At 43.9% G+C, this 14854-nt stretch overlaps 1 protein-coding gene across 2 annotated transcripts in view; it reads left to right on the forward strand.

The window, feature by feature from the left end:
• Positions 1-14854, forward strand: part of LOC121558212 (serine/threonine-protein kinase ULK2) — a 62311-nt gene that overhangs the window by 36096 nt on the left and 11361 nt on the right. For both annotated transcript variants that reach the window (XM_041871700.2, XM_041871707.2), the window contains exons 6-14: positions 934-1107; positions 4724-4797; positions 4972-5073; positions 5244-5302; positions 5414-5496; positions 5614-5664; positions 5800-5888; positions 6273-6441; positions 6723-6777. In XM_041871700.2, the coding sequence (XP_041727634.1) occupies positions 934-1107; positions 4724-4797; positions 4972-5073; positions 5244-5302; positions 5414-5496; positions 5614-5664; positions 5800-5888; positions 6273-6441; positions 6723-6777 (856 nt within the window). The remainder of the gene's footprint in view (positions 1-933; positions 1108-4723; positions 4798-4971; positions 5074-5243; positions 5303-5413; positions 5497-5613; positions 5665-5799; positions 5889-6272; positions 6442-6722; positions 6778-14854) is intronic.

Here is a 14854-nt window from a genome sequence, read left to right on the forward strand (position 1 = left end):
AGATCCATTGTGACCATAATGGGTTGGTTTACCCTTTAGAGACCCAGGAATCCTCTTAGCTAGCAGCTCACTGGATTAGCTAATGTTGTTGTTTCACTACAATCAGGACATGCAGGGACCAGGCACACTCCACTGGCCGACCTCTTATCCTAGCTACAGTAACCTTCACTGTTAATACTTTTATTACGTAGGCTGCTAATGTTCAAACAATTACTAGCCTAATCGGTTGTGCTTGCATAAAAGATATAGACTACTTGCAGAATAAGCATTTTGTGCGGGTTGCTTTCCCTTGGATTCAGTGTGCAGTTGTGGTGACAGAGCTCTCCCAATGCATCCTGATGTAGAAGTTTTAATGCATTTCTCTCATTGATATCAGTGCATCTCAATCATTTAAATGTAAGCTGAGGCAATCAGTAATTATTGCAAAGCATCAGGGATATAGAGGTATTGAGTGTGTATAACTGCTGGCAAATGTTTTGTATGGATCCCATGTGGCTCAGTTGGTTGAGCATGGCGCTTGCAATGCCAGAGTTGTGGGTTTCGTTTCCCACGGGGGGAAAAGTATGAAAATGGATGCACTCACTATTGTAAGTCACTCTGGATAAGAGTGTCTGCTAAATGACTAAAATCTAAATCTAAAACTGTAAATACATGTTAATGATCAGTGTGGGTGAAACGTTAGTGTGTAAAATGGTTGTAAAGAATTGTCTATGTGGCCTCTAGACTAGTGCATAGTGGGTGGGTAATGTCTTTTATAGAGATTTCAGTGCATTATGGGTAATGTAGTTTTGTATGGATAAAATATGCTAATCGCCAGTGTGGGTGTAGTAGTCTTTTACCACTAAATCCCTGGTCATCATACATTATGTGCCAATACATTTATACTGTATAATGAAGGATTGTGGGTAAGTTGTTTTTCTCTGCTCTCCCTAGCCAAGGGGACACTGAGAGAAGATACTCTGAGGGTGTTCCTCCAGCAGATAGCAGCAGCCATGAGGATCCTCAACAGTAAAGGCATCATCCACCGAGACCTGAAACCACAGAACATCCTACTGTCATACACGAGCCGCAAGAGATCCAGCATCAACGGCATCCGCATCAAAATAGGTGACTGACCAACCCAGCCCCCAGCCCCTCAAACACAACACACACTCAGTTAAAACTAAGCTAAAACTTAAAAGAGAACTATCCCTTTAATTCTTCACAACTTCAGAATGTTTCTATGACATAAATACTGTTTATACTGTGTACAGTCGTGGTCAAAAGTTTTGAGAATGACACAAGTATTGGTCTTCACAAAGTTCGCTGCTTCAGTGTTATGAGATATCTTTGTCAGATGTTACTATGGTATACTGAAGTATAATTACAATCATTCCATAAGTGTCAAAGGCTTTTATTGACAATTACATTAAGTTTATGCAAAGAGTCAATATTTGCAGTGTTGACCCTTCTTTTTCAAGACCTCTGCAATCCGCCCTGGCATGCTGTCAATTAACTTCTGGGCCACATCCTGACTGATGGCAGCCCATTCTTGCATAATCAATGCTTGGAGTTTGTCAGAATTTGTGGGTTTTTGTTTGTCCACCTGCCTCTTGAGGATCGACCACAAGTTCTCAATGGGATTAAGGTCTGGGGAGTTTCCTGGCCATGGACCCAAAATGTCGATGTTTTGTTCCCCGAGCCACTTAGTTATAATTTTTTCCTTATGGCAAGGTGCTCCATCATGCTGGAAAAGGCATTGGTCGTCACCAAACTGTTCTTGGATGGTTGGGAGAAGTTGCTCTCGGAGGATGTGTTGGTACCATTCTTTATTCATGGCTGTGTTCTTAGGCAAAATTGTGAGTGAGCCCACTCCCTTGGCTGAGAAGCAACCCCACACATGAATGGTCTCAGGATGCTTTACTGTTGGCATGACACAGGACTGATGGTAGCGCTCACCTTGTCTTCTCCGGACAAGGTGTTTTCCGGATGCCCAAAACAATCGGAAAGGAGATTCATCAGAGAAAATGACTTTACCCCAGTCCTCAGCAGTCCAATCCCTGTACCTTTTGCAGAATATCAGTCTGTCCCTGATGTTTTTCCTGGAGAGAAGTGGATTCTTTGCTGCCCTTCTTGACACCAGGCCATCCTCCAAAAGTCTTCGCCTCACTGTGCGTGCAGATGCACTCACACCTGCCTGCTGCCATTCCTGAGCAAGCACTGCACTGGTGGTGCCCCGATCCCGCAGCTGAATCAACTTTAGGAGACTTGCTGGACTTTCTTGGGTGCCCTGACGCCTTCTTCACAACAATTGAACCTCTCTCCTTGAAGTTCTTGATGATCCGATAAATGGTTGATTTAGGTGCAATCTTACTAGCAGCAATGTCCTTGCCTGTGAAGCCCTTTTTGTGCAAAGCAATGAAGACGGCACGTGTTTCCATGCAGGTAACCATGGTTAACAGAGGAAGAACAATGATTTCAAGCACCACCCTCCTTTTTAAAGCTTCCAGTCTGTTATACTAACTCAATCAGCATGACAGAGTGATCTCCAGCCTTGTCTTCGTCAACACTCTCACCTGTGTTAACGAGAGAATCACTGACATGATGGCAGCTGGTCCTTTTGTGGCAGGGCTGAAATGCAATGGAAATGTTTTTTGGGGATTAAGTTCATTTTCATGGCAAAGAGGGACTTTGCAATTAATTGCAATTCATCTGATCACTCTTCATGACATTCTGGAGTACAGTGGGGGGAAAAAAGTATTTAGTCAGCCACCAATTGTGCAAGTTCTCCCACTTAAAAAGATGAGAGAGGCCTGTAATTTTTATCATAGGTACACGTCAACTATGACAGACAAATTGAGAAGAAAAAATCCAGAAAATCACATTGTAGGATTTTTAATGAATTTATTTGCAAATGATGGTGTAAAATAAGTATTTGGTCACCTACAAACAAGCAAGATTTCTGGCTCTCACAGACCTGTAACTTCTTCTTTAAGAGGCTCCTCTGTCCTCCACTCGTTACCTGTATTAATGGCACCTGTTTGAACTTGTTATCAGTATAAAAGACACCTGTCCACAACCTCAAACAGTCACACTCCAAACTCCACTATGGCCAAGACCAAAGAGCTGTCAAAGGACACCAAAAACAAAATTGTAGACCTGCACCAGGCTGGGAAGACTGAATCTGCAATAGGTAAGCAGCTTGGTTTGAAGAAATCAACTGTGGGAGCAATTATTAGGAAATGGAAGACATACAAGACCACTGATAATCTCCCTCGATCTGGGGCTCCACGCAAGATCTCACCCGTGGGGTCAAAATGATCACAAGAACGGTGAGCAAAAATCCCAGAACCACACGGGGGGACCTAGTGAATGACCTGCAGAGAGCTGGGACCAAAGTAACAAAGCCTACCATCAGTAACATACTACGCCGCCAGGGACTCAAATCCTGCAGTGCCAGACGTGTCCCCCTGCTTAAGCCAGTACATGTCCAGGCCCGTCTGAAGTTTGCTAGAGTGCATTTGGATGATCCAGAAGAGGATTGGGAGAATGTCATATGGTCAGATGAAACCAAAATTGAACTTTTTGGTAAAAACTCAACTCGTTGTGTTTGGAGGACAAAGAATGCTGAGTTGCATCCAAAGAACACCATACCTACTGTGAAGCATGGGGGTGGAAACATCATGCTTTGGTGCTGTTTTTCTGCAAAGGGACCAGGACGACTGATCCGTGTAAAGGAAAGAATGAATGGGGCCATGTATCGTGAGATTTTGAGTGAACACCTCCTTCCATCAGCAAGGGCATTGTAGATGAAACGTGGCTGGGTCTTTCAGCATGACAATGATCCCAAGCACACCGCCCGGGCAACGAAGGAGTGGCTTCGTAAGAAGCATTTCAAGGTCCTGGAGTGGCCTAGCCAGTCTCCAGATCTCAACCTCATAGAAAATCTTTGGAGGGAGTTGAAAGTCTGTGTTGCCCAGCGACAGCCCCAAAACATCACTGCTCTAGAGGAGATCTGCATGGAGGAATGGGCCAAAATACCAGCAACAGTGTGTGAAAACCTTGTGAAGACTTACAGAAAACGTTTGACCTGTGTCATTGCCAACAAAGGGTATATAACAAAGTATTGAGAAACTTTTGTTATTGACCAAATACTTATTTTCCACCATAATGTGCAAATAAATTCATTAAAAATTCTACAATGTGATTTTCTGGATATTTTTTTTCTCATTTTGTCTGTCATAGTTGACGTGTACCTATGATGAAAATTACAGGCCTCTCTCATCTTTTTAAGTGGGAGAACTTGCACAATTGGTGGCTGACTAAATACTTTTTCCCCCACTGTATGTGCAAATAGCCATCATCAAAACTGAGGCAGCAGACTTAGTATTTGTGTCATTCTCAAAACCTTTGTCCACGACTGTATATAGAGATGGCCTATCCATGAACTGTTAGCCATCATATTATTTGTCTTATTGTGTCACACAAGTGTCATATATCAAATGTTATGTTATGTTACGATGCACCACAGTGATAGCTAGCTAAGGTCATGGTTAGTTGTTTTGAACCCTACAGCTATATTTAGTTTGCTGCTTGTGCTATTCCCGGAAGGTGTGTTGACTGATGTTGAGTGCCCAATTGTCTAGTGTCTGAGAGGCTTGGGAATAGGAGTTGTGACACTCAGACAATAGTAGCTATTAATAACACAGACAGACCGACAGACTGACGGCCTTCTCTCTTTCAGCTGACTTTGGCTTCGCACGATACCTCCAGAGCAACATGATGGCTGCCACGCTGTGTGGCTCCCCCATGTACATGGTGAGTGGGTGCGAGTGGGCGTGTGAGCATGTGTGTGTTAGTGTTCATTGTGTGTGTAAGGGTGTCGTGTCTGCAGTCTCTTGTCCTCCTGTGACAACAGCACTGCTTACTCAGCAACTTGCAACTGGAACGGTCCTTTCGGAGCTTGACCTCTAACCTCTGTCCTCTAACCAGGCCCCGGAAGTGATCATGTCTCAGAACTATGACGCCAAGGCAGACCTTTGGAGCATTGGGACGGTCGTCTACCAGTGTCTCGTGGGGAAGCCCCCTTTCCAGGTAGGATGGAGAGAGAGAGAGAGAGCAGCATTAAACTGTGTGGGAAAAAATACCATATGCCTCTGCAAGAGAAAAATGTCACCCATGGTGTGTGTTTATAGAAGTAGTATACAAACCCCCTGTCACTCTGTTCTCTCTGTCTCTCACTCTCTCTCTCTCTCTGTCTTTAGGCCAACAGTCCGCAGGACCTGAGGATGTTCTATGAGAAGAACAAGTCGCTGCTGCCCATGTAGGTCAACAGATGATAGGATTTAGGAATTACTAGCTATCTGATCGAGTCCTTTAGGGCTGAAAAGTCATGTTTTTAACTAGAATGTATGTCTGTTCCTCTATTACTTAGCATCCCGAGGGAGACGTCTCCTCCCCTTGGCAACCTGTTGCTTGGCCTGCTGCAGAGGAACCAGAAGGACAGGATGGACTTCGGTCAGTTCTGACTTCACTTCCCTTTTAGAAAGGAAATGATTAAAACGTAATGTTTGTTATCCATAAATTGGATGTTACTTCTCTAACATTAACACTTCTGTCTTGTTTCTGCTTCAGATGCGTTTTTCAGCCATCCTTTCTTAGATCCAGCTTCTGCCATCAAAAAATGTGAGTAGATAGAACTTCCTTCATCAATAACAGGGGGAAATACATGTGGTATCAGAGCTGTATTGTGAGATGACATTGATGTTGAGAGCACTTAGGTCTTGTGTGAAAACATGTATTTGTATGTTTTTTCTCCAGCATGTCCTGTTCCAGTACCCAACTGCCCTAGCGCTGTAACCGACATCACCTGTGGCAGCTCGCCCTCTGTTCGCTACAACTCTCCTGCCGTAAGTTCATCCTGACTGCCTATACACCTCATAGTTGCATTCCACACCAAGTGGGTTTATCCGTACCTCAAGGCATAGCACCACACCTCAACACTCAGCACTTAAGAATCCAGACTTTGTACAGTAGCTCAGTGGGAAAACGGACAAACTGAGTTTCCCAAGGATGTACTTTTTTTCTCTGTCCACTGTGATTGAATTATTCTGGCAGTCTACATAGCCCAGTCTGGCTCTAATTGAATTGTACAGCCAAGCCCTCTCTCTCACTGAGATTTAATCCTCTCGCTTTCTTTCTCTTGCCCTACCCTCCTAACACATATACACACACACACACATAAACACACCTTTTGCTCACTACAACACACACATACCCCTTCCCTTCTCCAGTCTCTCCCAGACATGCAGACGTTACCTGAGGACTGTCTGTCGTCACCACCCCTGGGCCCTCCCAACTACCTGCAGCTGTCTAAGGAGTCTGGAGGAAGCACCAGCAGCAAGAACTCCTCCAGCGACACGGACGACTTTGTCCTGGTGCCACACCTTTCCACAGAGTCTTGTGAGTCTTCAGGAACGCACACACTCACACAAACACTTGCTACTCCTTATTACACTAATTAGGACTACTGACAACACTACATATACATTGAGCACCTACTTACACTCCTCTTAGAATAAGCACCTGCTATAAAACACACACACTGAGCACCTACTCACACTTGACACACACAGTTGACCAAATAGACACACATTTTGAGTGGCAGTATGGGTAGTCAGTTAATTCAGTAATGTGCCATGGTTTCTACTCTTGTCTGGTTGGCTCACTTCCCTCTTCCTCAGATGACCAGCCAATGGGAGCAGTGGGGCATCGGCCGTCCGGAGAGTGGTGTGGAGGGTGAGCGTAACGTCATCAACTTCAGCTCTTAACATATGTTTGTGTGTGCGTATTTATTATGTATGTATGTATACTGAACAAAAATATAAACGCAACATGCAACAATTTCAACGAGATACAGTTCATATAAGGAAAGCAGTCAATTGAAATAAATTCATTAGGGCCTTATCTATGGATTTCACATGACTGGGCAGGGGCGCAGCCAATCAGAATGAGTTTTTCCCCACAAAAAGGCTTTATTACAGACATAAATACTCCTCAGTTTCATCAGCTGTCCGGGTGGCTGGTCTCAGACAATCCTGCAGGTGAAGAAGCCGGATGTAGAGGTCCTGGGATGACGTGGTTACACGTGGTCTGCGGTTGTGAGACTAGTTGGACGTACTGCCAAATTCTCTAAAATGATGTTGGATGCAGCTTATGGTAGAGAAATCAACATTCAGTTATTTGGCAACAGCTCTGGTGGACATTCCTGCAGTCAGCATGCCAATTTCACACTCCCTCAAAACTTGAGACATCTGTGGCATTGTTGTGTGACAAAACTGCAGATTTTAGAGTGGCCTTTTATTGTCCCCAGCACAAGGTGTACCTGTGTAATGATCGTGCTGTTTAATGAGCTTCTTGATATGCCACACCTGTCAGGTGGATGGATTATCTTGGCAAAGGATAAATGCTCAGCAACAGGGATGTAAACAAATTTGTGCACAACATTTGAGAGAAATAAGCGTTTTGTGCATATGGAACATTTCTGAGATATTTTATTTCAGCTCATGAAACATGGGACCAACACTTTACATGTTGCATTTATATTTTTCTTTAGTATATGTACACTACCGGTCAAAAGTTTTAGAACACCTACTCATTCAAGGGTTTTTCTTTATTTTTACTATTTTCTACATTGTAGAATAATAGTGAAGACATCAAACTATGAAATAACACATATGGAATCATGTAGTAACCAAAGAAGTGTTAAACAAATGAAAATATATTTTATATTAGAGATTCTTCAAATAGCCACCCTTTGCCTTGATGACAGCCTTGCACACTCTTGGCATTCGCTCAACCAGCTTCATGAGGTAGTCACCTGGAATGCATTTTAATTAACAGGTGTGCCTTCTTAAAAGTTAATTTGTGAAATGTCTTTCCTTCTTATTGTGTTTGAGCCAATCAGTTGTGTTGTGACAAGGTATTTTATTTTATTATTATTTTTATTTCACCTTTATTTAACCAGGTAAGCCAGTTGAGAACAGGTTCTCATTTACAACTGCGACCTGGCCAAGATAAAGCAAAGTAGTGCAATAAAAACAACACAGAGTTACATATGGGGTAAAAAAAAAACATAAAGTCAGAAATACAACAGAAAATATATATACAGTGTGTGCAAATGTAGCAAGTTATGGAGGTAAGGCAATAAATAGGCTATAGTGCAGAATAATTACAATAGTATTAACACTGGAATGCTAGATGTGCAAGAGATTATGTGCAAATAGAGATACTGGGGTGCAAAAGAGCAAAATAAATAACAATATAGGGATGAGGTAGTTGGGTGGGCTAATTTCAGATGGGCTGTGTACAGGTGCAGTGATCGGTAAGGTGCTCTGACAACTGATGCTTAAAGTTATTGAGGGAGATAAGAGTCTCCAGCTTCAGAGATTTTTGCAATTCGTTCCAGTCATTGGCAGCAGAGAACTGGAAGGAATGGCGGCCAAAGGAGGTGTTGGCTTTGGGAATGACCAGAGAGATATACCTGCTGGAGCGCAGACTACGGGTGGGTGCTGCTATGGTGACCAATGAGCTAAGATAAGGCGGGGATTTGCCTAGCAGTGATTTATAGATGGCCTGGAGCCAGTGGGTTTGACGACGAACATGTAGTGAGGACCAGCCAACAAGAGCGTACAGGTCACAGTGGTGGGTAGTGTATGGGGCTTTGGAGACAAAACGGATGGCACTGTGATAGACTACATCCAATTTGCTGAGTAGAGTGTTGGAGGCTATTTTGTAAATGACATCGCCGAAGTCAAGGATCGGTAGGATAGTCAGTTTTACGAGGGCATGTTTGGCAGCATGAGTGAAGGAGGCTTTGTTGCGAAATAGGAAGCCGATTCTAGATTTAACTTTGGATTGGAGATTCTTTATGTGAGTCTGGAAGTTGAGTTTACAGTCTAACCAGACACCTAGATATTTGTAGTTGTCCACATACTCTAGGTCAGACCCGTCGAGAGTGGTGATTCTAGTCGGGTGGGCGGGTGCTAGCAGCGTTCGATTGAAAAGCATGCATTTAGTTTTACTAGTGTTTAAGAGCAGTTGAAGGCTACTGAAGGATTGTTGTATGGCATTGAAGCTCGTTTGGAGGTTTGTTAACACAGTGTCCAATGAAGGGCCAGATGTATACAAAATGGTGTCGTCTGCGTAGAGGTGGATCTGAGAGTCACCAGCAGCAAGAGCGACATCATTGATATACACGGAGAAAAGTGTCGGCCCAAGAATTGAACCCTGTGGCACCCCCATAGAGACTGCCATAGGTCCAGACAACAGGCCCTCCGATTTGACACACTGAACTCTGTCTGAGAAGTAGTTGGTGAACCAGGCGAGGCAGTCATTTGAGAAACCAAGGCTATTTAGTCTGCCAATAAGAATGCGGTGGTTGACAGAGTCGAAAGCCTTGGCCAGGTCGATGAAGACGGCTGCACAGTACTGTCTATTATCTATCGCGGTTATAATATCGTTTAGGACCTTGAGCGTGGCTGAAGTGCACCCGTGACCAGCTCGGAAACCGGATTGCATAGCGGAGAAGGTACGGTGGTATTCGAAATGGTCGATGATCTGTTTGGGTATACAGAAGATTGCCCTATTTGATAAAAGACCAAGTCCATATTATGGCAAGAACAGCTCAAATAAGCAAAGAGAAACGACAGTCCATCATACTTTAAGACATGAAGGTCAGTCAATATGGAACATTTCAAGAACTTCAAGTGCAGTCGCAGAAACCATCAAGCGCTATGATGAAACTGGCTCTCATGAGGACCGCCACAGGAATGGAAGACTCAGAGTTACCTCTACTGCAGAGGAAAGTTCATTAGAGTTACCATCCTCAAATTGCAGCCCAAATAAATGCTTCACAGAGTTCAAGTAACAGACACATCTCAACATCAACTGTTCAGAGGAGACTGTGTGAATCAGGCCTTCATGGTTGAATTGCTGCAAAGAAACCACTACTAAAGGACACCAATAAGAAGAAGAGACTTGCTTGGCCAAGAAACACGAGCAATGGACATTAGACCGGTGGAAATGTGTTCTTTGGTCTGGAGTCCAAACTGGAGAGTCTTTGTGAGACGCGGTGTGGGTGAACGGATAATCTCCCCATGTGTATTTCCCACCGTAAAGCATGGAGGAGGAGGTGTTATGGTGTGGGGGTACTTTGCTGGTGACACTGTCTGTGATGTATTTAGAATTCAAGGCACACTTAACCAGCATGGCTACCACAGCATTCTGCAGCGACGCGCCATCCCATCTGGTTTGGGCTTAGTGGGACTAACATTTGTTTTTCAACAGGACAATGACCCAACACACCTGTGTAAGGGCTATTTTACCAAGAAGGAGAGTGATGGAGTGCTGCGTCAGATGACCTGGCCTCCACAATCCCCCAACCTCAACCAAATTGAGATGGTTTGGGATAAGTCGGACTGCAGAGTGAAGGAAAGCAGCCAACAAGTGCTCAGCATATGTGGGAACTCCTTCAAGACAGGTGAAGCTGGTTGAGAGAATGCCAAGAGTGTGCAAAGCTGTCATCAAGGCAAAGGGTGGCTATTTGAAGAATCTCAAATATAAAATAAACTCAGCAAAAAAAGAAACGTCCCTTTTTCTGGACCCTGTTTTTCAAAGATAATTTGTAAAAATCAAAATAACTTCACAGATCTTAATTGTAAAGGGTTTAAACACTGTTTCCCATGCTTGTTCAATGAACCATAAACAATTAATGAACATGCACCTGTTGAACAGTTGTTAAGACACTAACAGCTTACAGACGGTAGGCAATTAAGGTCACAGTTATGAAAACTTAGGACACTAAAGAGGCCTTTCTACAGACTCTGAAAAACACCAAAAGAAAGATGCCCAGGGTCCCTGCTCATCTGCGTGAACGTGCCTTAGGCATGCTGCAAGGAGGCATGAGGACTGCAGATGTGGCCAGGGCAATAAATTGCAATGTCCGTACTGTGAGACGCCTAAGACAGCGCTACAGGGAGACAGGACGGACAGCTGATCGTCCTCGCAGTGGCAGACCACGTGTAACAACACCTGCACAGGATCGGTACATCCGAACATCACACCTGCGGTACAGGGTGGCAACAACAACTGCCTGAGTTACACCAGGAACGCACAATCCCTCCATCAGTGCTCAGACTGTCCGCAATAGGCTGAGATAGGCTGGACTGAGGACTTGTAGGTCTTTTGTAAGGCAGGTCCTTACCAGACATAACCGGCAACAACGTCGCCTATGGGCACAAACCCACCGTCGTTGGACCAGACAGGACTGGCAAAAAGTGCTCTTCACTGACGAGTCGCGGTTTTGTCTCACCAGGGGTGAGCGTTACACCGAGGCCTGTACTCTGGAGCGGGATCGATTTGGAGGTGGAGGGTCCGTCATGGTCTGGGGCGGTGTGTCACAGCATCATCGGACTGAGCTTGTTGTCATTGCAGGCAATCTCAACGCTGTGCGTTACAGGGAAGACATCCTCCTCCCTCATGTGGTACCCTTCCTGCAGGCTCATCCTGACATGACCCTCCAGCATGACAATGCCACCAGCCATACTGCTCGTTCTGTGCGAGATTTCCTGCAAGACAGGAATGTCAGTATTCTGCCATGGCCAGCGAAAAGCCCGGATCTCAATCCCATTGAGCACGTCTGGGACATGTTGGATCGGAGGGTGAGGGCTAGGGCCCCCAGAAATGTCCGGGAACTTGCAGGTGCCTTGGTGGAAGAGTGGGGTAACATCTCACAGCAAGAACTGGCAAATCTGGTGCAGTCCATGAGGAGGAGATGGACTGCGGTACTTAATGCAGCTGGTGGCCACACCAGATACTGACTGTTACTTTTGATGTTGACCCCCCACCTTTGTTCAGGGACACATTATTCAATTTCTGTTAGTCACATGTCTGTGGAACTTGTTCACTTTATGTCTCAGTTGTTGAATCTTGTTATGTTCATACAAATATTTACACGTTAAGTTTGCTGAAAATAAACGCAGTTGACAGTGAGAGGACGTTTCTTTTTTTGCTGAGTTTATACAGTGAGGGAAAAAATTATTTGATCCCCTGCTGATTTTGTATGTTTGCCCACTGACAAAGACATGATCAGTCTATAATTTTAATGGTAGGTTTCTTTGAACAGTGAAAGACAGAATAACAACAAAAAAAATCCAGAAAAACGCATGTCAAAAATGTTATAAATTGATTTGCATTTTAATGAGGGAAATAAGTATTTGACCCCTCTGCAAAACATGACTTAGTTTGGTGGCAAAATCCTTGTTGGCAATCACAGAGGTCAGATCTTCTCCAAGTCATTAAGGTTTCGAGGCTGACGTTTGGCAACTCGAACCTTCAGCTCCCTCCACAGATTTTCTATGGGATTAAGGTCTAGAGACTGGCTAGGCCACTCCAGGACCTTAATGTGCTTCTTCTTGAGCAACTCCTTTGTTCCCTTGGCCGTGTGTTTTGGGTCATTGTCATGCTGGAATACCCATCCACGACCCATTTTCAATGCCCTGGCTGAGGGAAGGAGGTTCTCACCCAAGATTTGACGGTACATGGCCTCGTCCATCGTCCCTTTGATGCGGTGAAGTTGCCCTGTCCCCTTAGCAGAAAAACACCCCCAAATCATAATGTTTCCACCTCCATGTTTGACGGTTTGGATGGTGTTCTTGGGGTCATAGGCAGCATTCCTCCTCCTCCAAAAACGGCGAGTTGAGTTGATGCCAAAGAGCTCGATTTTGGTCTCATCTGACCACAACACTTTCACCCAGTTCTCCTCTGAATCATTCAGATGTTCATTGGCAAACTTCAGACGGGCCTGTATATGTGCTTTCTTGAGCAGGGAGACCTTGCGGGCGCTGCAGGATTTCAGTCCTTCACGGCGTAGTGTGTTACCAATTGTTTTCTTGGTGACTATGGTCCCAGCTGCCTTGAGATCATTGACAAGATCCTCCCGTGTAGTTCTGGGCTGATTCCTCACCGTTCTCATGATCATTGCAACTCCACGAGGTGAGATCTTGCATGGAGCCCCATGCCGAGGAAGATTGACAGTTATTTTGTGTTACTTCCATTTGCGAATAATCGCACTAACTGTTGTCACCTTCTCACCAAGCTGCTTGGCGATGGTCTTGTAGCCCATTCCAGCCTTGTGTAGGTCTACAATCTTGTCCCTGACATCCTTGGAGAGCTCTTTGGTCTTGGCTATGGTGGAGAGTTTGGAATCTGATTGATTAATTGCTTCTGTGGACAGGTGTCTTTTATACAGGTAACAAGCTGAGATTAGGAGCACTCCCTTTAAGAGTGTGCTCCTAATCTCAGTTTGTTACCTGTATAAAAGACACCTGGGAGCCAGAAATCTTTCTGATTGAGAGGGGGTCAAATACTTATTTCCCTCATTAAAATGCAAATCAATTTATAACATTTTTGACATGCATTTTTCTGGATTTTTTTGTTGTTATTCTGTCTCTCACTGTTCAAATAAACCTACCATTAAAATTATAGACTGATCATTTCTTTATCAGTGGGCAAACGTACAAAATCAGCAGGGGATCAAATACTTTTTTCCCTCACTGTATTTTGATTTTGTTTAACACTTTTTTGGTTACTACATGATTCCATATGTGTTATTTCATAGTTGTGATGTCTTCACTATTACTCTACAATGTAGAAAATTGTCAAAATAAAGAAAAACCCTTGAATGAATAGTGTTTAAAGCTATCCAACACTTTGTTTTCTGATTTGGGCTAGCCACCATTTCAGAAAGGAACATAAACCCTGTCCCTGCACCTCCTCTAGTTACTAGAAAATACCAGAACACAAAATAACTCCCTGGAGCACAATATCTAGATGATATGACCTAGTTTCTCTGACTCCCCTGGGCTTGACCGTGTTGCACCATGCTCAATGGAAATCTATAATTGTTTTGCTGTTGACTTGTTGCGTCATGGAAATGTAACCTAAGCTCAGAGAGGATTAATAAACAGTCCGTTTGACCTGTGTCCCTAAACTGGGATATTTCAGGAAATGTCCACGGTCTGACAATTTTTGATGTATTTGAGCAATTAGATTTATATCACATTATACAAATCTAACAATGATTGTCACAAAACATATCACTATATATATATATATATATATATATATATATATACATATATATATATGTGTGGTGGATGTTGACAAGGATCAAGGTTAAAAACAGACAGAGTAGCTGATGGAAATATGAACCAGTCTGATGTGCATGCTGCTATTTCAGCCCCAGATAACGGGTTTGTGTGTGTCTGTGTGTCCGTCAGCTGTGAATGAGCTCTGCATGAGTAAGTACATTTCTATGTAGAACGCTACTGCTGTCATCTGACTGTGTCTGTCACTGTGTCTGTCAGTGTGCACAGAATCTGCTATTTGTGTCTGAAAGCAATATATTAGTCTTCCTTTTCCATGAAGCTATGTCAAAGGCTAAATAAGGCATTTTGTTCACGTCAAAATCTATTTGATTTGTGCTTATATTGTGTAGACGTCTCAGATAAACGGCTACTGTGTATCCTGAACTACCAGACTAGGCAGGTCTGTGGTATAAGAATAGATCTCTTACACACACAGGAAATCGCTGTGGGCAAACATGACTGTTGTTGTCGCGGCACCTCAAATGACTGTCTCATACATGCAGAGCAGAGGCACAAACACCACCTCTCCCCAAAGTCACTTCCTCATCTCTTGTGACCCCACACTCTCTCTCTCTCTCTGTTTGTAAATAACCTGCAGCATGACAATGCTCTCCACCCTCATCTATCACTCTGTTTTTCTTTTCACTCCCCCTGTTCCTCTCCGTTTC

The sequence above is a fragment of the Coregonus clupeaformis genome, chromosome 5 (genome assembly GCF_020615455.1).
Source record: "Coregonus clupeaformis isolate EN_2021a chromosome 5, ASM2061545v1, whole genome shotgun sequence".
NCBI classification, from domain to species: Eukaryota; Metazoa; Chordata; class Actinopteri; order Salmoniformes; family Salmonidae; genus Coregonus; species Coregonus clupeaformis.